The 9,533-nt window shown below is 44.2% G+C and overlaps 2 protein-coding genes across 2 annotated transcripts; both read left to right on the forward strand.

Annotated features, from left to right (window-relative positions):
• The first annotated feature begins 506 nt into the window (after nucleotides 1–506).
• On the forward strand, nucleotides 507–4,593 carry LOC123069592 (transcription factor Pur-alpha 1). The gene is made up of 5 exons (XM_044492475.1): nucleotides 507–946; nucleotides 1,042–1,089; nucleotides 3,654–3,806; nucleotides 3,900–4,130; nucleotides 4,218–4,593. Exons 1-5 carry the CDS (start codon nucleotides 626–628, stop codon nucleotides 4,368–4,370), a joined length of 906 nt encoding a protein of 301 aa, XP_044348410.1. The 5' UTR covers nucleotides 507–625; the 3' UTR covers nucleotides 4,371–4,593.
• Nucleotides 4,594–6,692: 2,099 nt separating this feature from the next.
• LOC123069593 (uncharacterized oxidoreductase At4g09670) lies at nucleotides 6,693–9,533 on the forward strand. Its single transcript, XM_044492476.1, has 2 exons — nucleotides 6,693–7,466; nucleotides 8,783–9,533. The coding sequence occupies exons 1-2, from the start codon at nucleotides 6,849–6,851 to the stop codon at nucleotides 9,401–9,403; spliced, it is 1,239 nt and encodes a 412-aa protein (XP_044348411.1). The 5' UTR covers nucleotides 6,693–6,848; the 3' UTR covers nucleotides 9,404–9,533.

Below are 9,533 nucleotides of genomic sequence, written 5' to 3' on the forward strand. Positions count from 1 at the left end.
AAAACATTAATACCGCAACATAACCTTAGATAAACATTGTACTAGTATGCACTAGAACCAATCAATTATGTTTGAAGCAATAAAATAAAATAGAGATAGAATGGAAACGCTGTGATGTTGGCCATGCACCTTATTTCAGGGCTTTTTAGAAAGGTCCCTCTCCGAATGGGATTTGCGGCCGTCGTTGTTTCTCCTTCGAGTAGGACACTGATGATGTGGCGGGATAGGCTCGCAGACAGTGATGTGACATTATTGGAGTTGCCCATTCGACACCAAGACCCGCCGTACAAAACCGGGTGGCCAATCACGAGTCACCACGCCACGAGCGCGCGGTCAGCATCTGCAGGTAAACCACACGGGCGGCCCCAACCGCCAAAACGACCACCCCGCCCACCAACACTCCACCCTTCCCACCGATAGCCGGGGCCCCCGTGAGCGCCGGACCCACGAGTCGGTGACTTTAAGTGGCCGAGAAAAGGGTAGCCCCGCCTTTGCAGGGGTAAACCCGCTCGAGATCTATCCCAATTCTCGACCTCACATCCCCTGCTCGACTCGACTTCGTTTAAACCCAAACCCTAATCTCGACAGAGCCTAAACCCTAGCTCGGGCGGCGGCGGCGGCGGTCATGGACGGCGGCGGAGGCATGGGGCCCGTCGGCGGCGGGGTGGGAGGCATGGTGGGACCCGTCGGCGTCGGCGGCGGGGGCGGCGGGAGCGACGTGGAGCTCGTCAGCAAAACGCTGCAGTTCGAGCACAAGCTCTTCTACTTCGATCTGAAGGAGAACCCGCGGGGGAGGTACCTCAAGATCTCCGAGAAGACGTCCACCACGCGCTCCACCATCATCGTGCCCATCGCCGGCGTCGCCTGGTTCCTCGACCTCTTCGACTATTACATCCGCACCGACGAGCGCGACGTCTTCAGCAAGGAGCTACGCCTCGACACTAAGGTCCGCTCGCCCTCTCCACGGCTAATTTATTTAACACTCGCTGGACTCGCCGTTGCTAAATTTTCCGTTGGCTCTCTGTTCCTTACGCTCTGCAGGTGTTCTACTTCGATATTGGGGAGAACAAGAGAGGCCGCTACCTTAAGGTGACGCAACGTTCCTGTGGAATTTCTAGTTTTGTCAAATTTGGTGTGGTAGAATTTCCCAATTCGTATATGGGAAATCCATTCTCGAGAAGCTCAACTGTTTAGCTAAAACGGGAAATAGGTGTGTGGATTTAGTAAGGGAAAGGTAGCGTTTTCGTCTTCCGCTCCTGGTCCATTAAAACTCAACTCGTTCTTTTCGTATGTCAAAAAGGTCCGCTTCCTAAAATGGCATATATTGATTTAAATGATGATAGAAGAAGTCTATCAAGTTGTATGCGGAGCATGGACCTACACCTACTTGTCAGAGACAGAGATCTTTTCTGACCAGACTCCAAGTTAAGAGGCTGCTTTGGGCTTTGAACCCAAAGGTTGGAGGACCAAAAGGGAATCTTCCCCTTTAGTTAGTAGCTGTGTTTTCTAGATTTTGGCTTCCCTTAATTTGTTAGTTTCACCTTTACTGTCTGTCTTGCAATCTATTTGGTATGAAGCTGGTTCCATCTAAGCAAAATAGCATCCCTGCTGTCTGTTCATGACAATATTCTACTGTGCAGACCATTATTGGCACTTAACTTGTTCATAGATTTGGTCTTGAATCTTCTGTGGAAAAGGAAGAGTCTGGGTTGTGTTTATGCTAATTAGATACTTAACCTGGTTATTGCCTGTGTTATGTTGGAAATTGTATTTCTTTCTACTACTGTGTTTTAGTAAATTGATTTTCCCTCCTCTTTGTATGTCCTTCAGTTTTTTCTGTACTTGATGAGATTATATAGTCGTGATACTGAATTGTACTTTCTTGAACTTGTGTTCGGTTTTGTTGTAAAGTTATCCGTTGTGGAGCACTTGTGGTTCCAAAGATAAACAGAAAATAAATGTCAATGTACAGACAACCATGGAGGAAATATTCGATCTGAATAGCGTTTTGAAAAGTACCAATTTTGGCATGCTACTGACTCTTTGTCCTTGATAATACTCCATCCACATATAATATTTGTTTGAAGTTAAACTACACAAAGTTTGACCAAATTTATAATAAAAAATATGAACATTTACAACATTGAAGATGTGTGGTTTGAAAATTATTTTCATGTTGCATCTGGTGATATTGATTTCGTATTGTGAATCTTGATATTTTTTGCTATAAAGTCGTTCAAACTTTACGAAGTTTGACTTCAGACAAATTTTATATGCAGACTGAAAAGAAATGGAGGGACTACTAGGTTGTTTTAATAGGAAATTGGTTGTTTCTCAGGTTGTTTGTCCCTTTATCGGAATCTGCTGGATTTGTTTGACGATGTTACTGAAAACTACTCCCTCCGTTCCAAAATAGATGACTTAACTTTGTACTAACTTTATACTAAAGTTAGTACTTTAGTACAAAGTGTTGAGTTATCTATTTTGGAACGGAGGGAGTATGAGTTAGTACCCTGAATGTATTTGTTGTTGTTTCTTAATTGTGGTCCTCAATTGCAATGGTATTTTGAGCAACCGAAGATATCCATTGATAGTTTCATATTGCAAATCGATTTTGAGGTTGCCAAAGCCTGAAATCATATAACTACAGAGGACACTAAAAGCAAGAGGAAAGGGGATATACTGGCAGAAAACTAAGGACTTAACATCACACAGGCCCTTAGTGCATTTAATAGTCTTGTGTGTGCTTCATATAAAGTCTCTAATTAATGACTGATCGTATTATCTAGTAAATTATTTGATGTTGCTTTATTGACTTATTGTGTTCATAAACATATGACCTCGACATTATTCAGTTACCTGAACTTTCTCCTAAATGGCTCCGAACAATTCTTGTCCTGTGAATATTTTATTTAGTTGTATTCTATTTTTCTTTTATGTTAACTGCAAGAGTTTTTTTTCATTCTCCTAAATGATTCCAACATCTTCCTATCTTTTTTTATTCTCGTAATGATTTATTTTTGGGGCATGTTGAAGTCTTAACTGCCAAAAGGATTTTTAATAGAGTATTAGCAGCATAGTTATTTCCGCCTCTCTAGTGAAATTAAACTTACCTTTAACACAAACAAGAGTGCAGTAGGTTTCAGTTCCATCACATGTCTCAGCAAACATCGTGTGGATGAGGGAATATGCTGTACATTTGTTTCAAAGTGGATACTCCCTCCGTCCTTGAAAGAGTGTACTTCCAACTTTGTTGGAAAGTCAATTTTTTTTTATGTTTGACTGTATTTATACAATAGTACACCAACATTTATGCCATCAAATTAGTAGCATTAGGTTCATGATATAATATATTTTCATCATACTCCTATTTGGTTTCACAAATATTGATATATTTTTGCACAAACTCGGTCAAACTTTGAAATAGTTTGACCCTCCAACAAAGTTGGAAGTACACTCTTTCAAGGACGGAGGGAGTACTTTGGATAGAAACCAGTAATCGCACATGATCATGGATCCGTGGGGTGAACCACTGTTTATCTTTGCTTCTACAGTACATGCTTTGCTGTCTTTGCTTCTTAGTTACACGGGGTAGTGTATGTATTTATCTTGACATGATTACAATATTCTCCTGTTAACACAATTCTCTTCAGGTTTCGGAGGCATCTGTCAATAGAAACCGTAGCACGATAATTGTTCCGGCTGGTAGCTCTGGCGAAGAAGGTTGGGAAGCATTTAGGAATGTACTGTTAGAAATCAATGACGAAGCTTCCCGACTCTATGTTCTTCCAAATCATCCAAGTCAGGTATAGCAAAAAAGTACCTGTTTCTCGCTTATTTATGGGCCCCTTAGGCTCCAATGACATCGTTATTAAATTTTCTGATATTTTATTTTTCAGCAACACCTGGAACCTCCAGAGCGCCTTCCTGGCCTTTCTGACGATGTTGGTGCTGGATTTATAGCTGGGCATGGCAGCCAATCTGCATCTGTACCCGAGGTAGACGTTGATGGGCCTCCTATTGAAGAATTTAGTGGCATGGGGCTGTCTAAGGTGATAAGGGCAGATCAGAAAAGGTTTTTCTTTGACCTGGGCAGCAACAACAGGGGCCATTATTTGAGGATTTCCGAGGTATCATATTCTTGTTTATCACTTGTGATACTGATAACTCTACCCCTGTACCAGAGTAAGATCTCATTATTTCCCTGCTTGATTCAGGTCGCTGGAGCTGATCGTTCGTCGATAATCTTGCCACTTTCTGGTTTGAAGCAGTTCCATGAGATGGTGGGACACTTTGTAGATATAATGAAGGACAGACTTGAAGGAATGACGGGCGCGAACGTGCGCACTGTCGAGCCCAGCCAGAGATGATTAGCTCGACCTTGTGGCACTTACTGCTGTTATGCCTCCTCTAGGATTTGTGTAAGTGATGTGGTGTGTGGTTGCGTAGATCACGCAGTATTAATTCGTCTGATGGGGATAATAATGTTTGATGTTTAGTTTTTTCTTTCTTCTGAATTCCGTGGCGAGGATTGATTTGCTTGGGACCTTTTCTGTTGAGGAATAATAAGCAGTATAATGTTCGTGGGTGGTATATGTTGGTTGCTGCGTGAGGCGGAGTTAGTTTGAGTAGGATTGCTAGTGTTCTGTGGTAATAATCGCAGGCCTCCGCAAATTGATATGTTTCACTTTCATCCGTTTACGTTTTGAAATATTCTGGGTTCGATGTTTCTTAGGCAGTTAACCAAGGTCAGGATTGTACTGTGGAGTGATGTTATAACAGGGAAGTTCTTCGATGTACTTTCTCTATAAAGTAATATAAGACCGTAAATCACTAAAGTAGTGATCTAAATGGGAGGCGGCGTTCTGGTGCATCTGCACCTGAGGTAAACAGTAAATTTGTAAAAAGATAAAAAATTTCTAATCTTTTTTTGTGATGCTAGATGCACATGTGCGGGAAGTCAGCATTAAATTTCGTGGAGTTTGAACTTTTCAGTAGCTCTTAGCAAAAAAGATAAATTTTTGAGGCTGCAACAAAGTTTACTGTTTTGATCAATTTTCTTTTTTTGCCATATCTCCTCGGATGTCCGAACAAGCTGAAATTTGGCACAAACATCACACAATGGAACAACTTCCACTTAAAAAAGTTCAGATTCTTTTAGTATTTTTTTGTAAATTTACTTTTTCACTGGGTGCAGATGAGCCCAGGCATCGAATTGAATATCCGATCTAAGTGATCTTATATTACTTTACAGTGGGAGTACCAATTTCCTACTTAGTAGGAGTACATTTTTACCTGGTGCCAATTTTTACATTTTATATAGTGCCATTTTTCTAGATAACTTTGGAAAATGCATCCCAAGAAAAGGCAGGGATGTTGGCGTCTTAGGTCAAGATGGCAACGAGGACGAAATCCGCCAGGTTTTGCTTGTCAAACCCATCCTCACGAGAAAATCGCAAGCATGTCCCCGTTCCCATCACCGTGCGCGGGACTAGTTTTTTTGCCCGTCCCCTAGACCCGTCGGGTTTTCTAAACCCATGAGAAACCCGTCCCATGAGCAATCAATGAAAACAACAACATAATGTGCTAATGCAATAAGTAGGAAATCACCGTACATAATAATATGCAAGTACATAAGCAGTCAAAATACTATCTTCAAAGCTTCCAATGCCAAATCAAAGTGCCAAGTCCAAAAGAAGATGAATATCGCTCTAGCTAAAGTTAAACATGAAAAATATGCATATTGGTATATGAAATGTGCAAGTACTTGTACTTCACATGCATTCCCTCTTGAATGTCTTGAAGACAACTTCAAAAGCTTTGTCCTTGTTCATTGTCAGCATATATAAGAATCAAATAAGTTGATGGGTATTGTTAGATTTCGGGTTTGGATAGTACTGAAACAGGTTTAAACCCGTGAAACATACCAGGTTGTATAATGTACTTCCTCCGTTCCATAATATAAGAATGTTTTTTTTTTGCGAGAAATTTTCCGATCTATTCATCTTCAATCATGGCAATACAACGAATACCAGAAATAATAAAAATTACATCCAGATCCATAGACCACCAAGCGATGACTACCAGCACTGAAGCGAGCCGAAGGCGCGCCGCCGTCATCATCCTGTTTTTCACATTAGTGTAGCGTAAAAAGCGTTCTTATATTATGGGATGGAGGGAGTACCCACCAGCAGCCCCGCGGGGATAGAAAGTCGCCCATCCCCGTCCATAATAGGGTAAATACCCGCGGGGACACGGGTTTCGAGGGCCCCCATTGCTATCTTGAGTCTTATGCCTTGTACAACGTTAGATGCTTAGGAAGATACGTAGAAAAACAAGCTGAATTTTTCTGAAGCATCAGTGTCTATTTCTACAGAAAAGACGTCTAATTAGACGTCTAACTGTACAAATAAGCACCGATGTTTCAAAAAAAAACTAATTTATTTCTTCAAGCACTTCTCCTAAACACCTTGCATTGTGCAAGGCTGTTCGAAAACGGTTCTTTCAAAGGGTGGTAGAAGTTTAGCTCCCACGTGCACCGCCTCTGTTGTGGCCCGCTGCGCCTGGAGGAGCAGGGATGGGCTCCCGAGCACGGGGAAGTCGAGCTGAATAATTTTGTTATACAAGTGGAGGCGAGAGAGAAGCTGCCATGGGCGTGGAAGAGCCGTTGCTCGTGGGTACGTGGGTGAGCGAGACGATGAGCGAGCGTGCGCTGGGTTGTGAGTGGCTTCAGTTTTTTAATCGACGCGGGGGGCTCCACTTCCACTCCACAGGCTCTATACTCTCTTCTCCACTAGTTAAATTTTGCGTTGGATCTAGAGCCTGCCTGTCTTTGATTCGTCTCAACAATGGAGATGGTCCTCGCCGCCGCAGCAAACTGTACCGGTGCCTTGTCGTCCAACCACCCCAAAACGTTCCTCAAATCGCGTCGATCCTCGCTCCAAATGCGGGCCTGCAGATCGGGCCCCGCTGCGCCGCTCGCCGTGTCGTCCGCCGCCGCGCCGGAGGAGCCGCGCCCGGTGCGCCTGGGCATCATGGGCTGCGGCTCCATCCCGCGCAAGGTCGCGCGCTCAATGCTGCTCGTCCCCGCCGCCGACGTGGCCGCCGTCGCCAGCCGCTCCGAGGGCAAGGCGCGCCTCTTCGCCGCCGACAACGGCCTCCGGAGCGGCACGCGCATCCACGGCTCCTACGAGGCGCTCCTCGACGACCCGGACGTCGACGCCGTCTACATGCCGCTCCCCACCAGCCTCCACGTCAAGTGGGCGACCGCCGCCGCCGAGCGGGGCAAGCACCTGCTCCTCGAGAAGCCCACCGCGCCCTGCGCCGCCGACCTCGAGCCCATCCTCGCCGCCTGCGAGGCCAACGGCGTGCAGTTCATGGACTCCACCATGTGGATGCACCACCCCCGCACTGCCAAGATGCGTCAGCTCGTGGCCGATCAGGACACAATCGGAGACGTCAGATTTGTAAGTGCTCGAAACACCACATTATTATGTTGAAACTGTCATCAATTTTTTTTAATCCAGTTTTCTTTAGGATCTTGACGTAGCATATGCCCTTCGAATCATGTTGCACGCTTTTATTAATCCATCCCAGTCCCCATTTCGTGGATGTAAATTATAATTGTGCTTTCTTGTGGTATAGAAATATTTAATCGTCGATACAACTCATGACGTATTTGTTCTAGCCTAGATGGATAGGACTTAATAACTTATCAGTTATCACACACCAAAATGCTACCACCTCTCTGTTGATGAAAACGTCGCCTCCGAAAGAATATTCCACCTTTATGAGACACACATGTGTTAAACATGTGGTTTGATTCCTGATGCGTTGGAACTTGGAAGTATAACTACCCTCCTAACCATCCAAACACATAATTAATTCTAAGCGTCAAAAGATTCCCTGTTGCACGCTTTTATTAATCCCATCCCAGTCTCCATTTCGTGGATTTAAATTATAATTGTGCTATCTTGTGGTACAAAAATATTTAATTGTCGATGCAACCCATGACGTGTTTGTTCTAGCCTAGATGGATACGACTTAAGAACTTATCACACGCTAAAATGCTACCACCTCACTGTTTACGAAAACGTCCCCTCTGAAAAAATATTCCACCTTTATGAGTCACACATGTGTTAAACATGTGGTTTGATTCCTAATGTGTCGGAAGTATAACTACACTCCTAACCATCCAAACACATAATTAATTCTAAGCGTCAAAAGATTCCCTGTTGCACGCTTTTATTAATCCCATCTCAATCCCAATTTCGTGGATGTAAATTATAATTGTGCTTTCTTGTGGTATAAAAATATTTAATTGTCGATGCAACCCATGACGTATTTGTTCTAGCTTAGATGGATACGACTTAATAACTTATCACACACCAAAATGCTACCACCTCTCTGTTGATACTGTTGGAAATGTTGAAACTGGCATTAAAAGGTGAAACTGAGGTTAACTTTGTCTCACAGTGGCTAAAACCTCTCATGTATGAGTTGGGTCCGGGATAGAGAAGACAATGGATACATCAGATTCAAATTGCTGCCTGTTAATACCTAAACTCTGGAACCTATAGCACATATGTGGATTCTGAATGTTTATGAGATGATCTATTCCCATTCTGTATGCGTCAAGTGTTCCCCAACTAACAGTGTGATGATCTATTTCCTGACATAACCTCACAGCCGTTGGTGGCAACTTACTTTGAAACTTATACAATTGCCACCGTTCAGCTGTGAAGGTAAATAACTGTTTTTCTTCTCTCTTATGCTGCTTCAGATAAACACCATGGTCAGCTTCCTAGCAAACGAAGATTTCCTCCAGAATGACATCAGGGTGAAGCCAGACCTTGACGGCCTGGGTGTGCTCGGTGATATCGGGTGGTACTGCATCCGTGGAATCCTGTGGGCGGTTGACTATGAGCTGCCCAAGAATGTGGTTGCTCTCCGTCACCCTGTCAAGAACCAAGCCGGCGTGCTCCTTGCTTGCGGCGCGTCGCTCTACTGGGCCGACGGCAAGGTCGCCACCTTCCACTGTTCTTTCCTTACCAACCTGACCATGGACCTCACCGTCGTCGGCACCAACGGTACTATTCATGTCACCGACTTGGTCATCCCGTACGAAGAGAAGTCTGCTCCGTTCAGCGTCGACTCCAAGACAAACTTCGCCGAACTCTCTACCGGATGGGATCCACATCCGAGCAAGCATGTTGTCACCACGGACCTACCCCAGGAGGGGCTCATGGTCCAGGAGTTCTGTAGGCTGGTGCAGGGCATCAGAGATGCCGGTGTCAAGCCTGAGGGGAAGTGGCCGGGCATCACCCGGAAGACACAGATTGTCGTGGATGCAGTGAAGGCTTCTATTGACAACGGATTTGAGTCCGTCGATGTTGCCAGCTAAATACAACACATAACTGGTGTTCCCACGTTGTATCTTCCAGACCATGACAAATCTATTTACTGAAATAATTTGAACGATTCTTGTCATATTGAGGACAATATTGCAATGATCAAGTAAGGGTTACTACGAA

The sequence above is a fragment of the Triticum aestivum genome, chromosome 3B (assembly GCF_018294505.1).
Source record: "Triticum aestivum cultivar Chinese Spring chromosome 3B, IWGSC CS RefSeq v2.1, whole genome shotgun sequence".
Lineage (NCBI taxonomy): Eukaryota > Viridiplantae > Streptophyta > Magnoliopsida > Poales > Poaceae > Triticum > Triticum aestivum.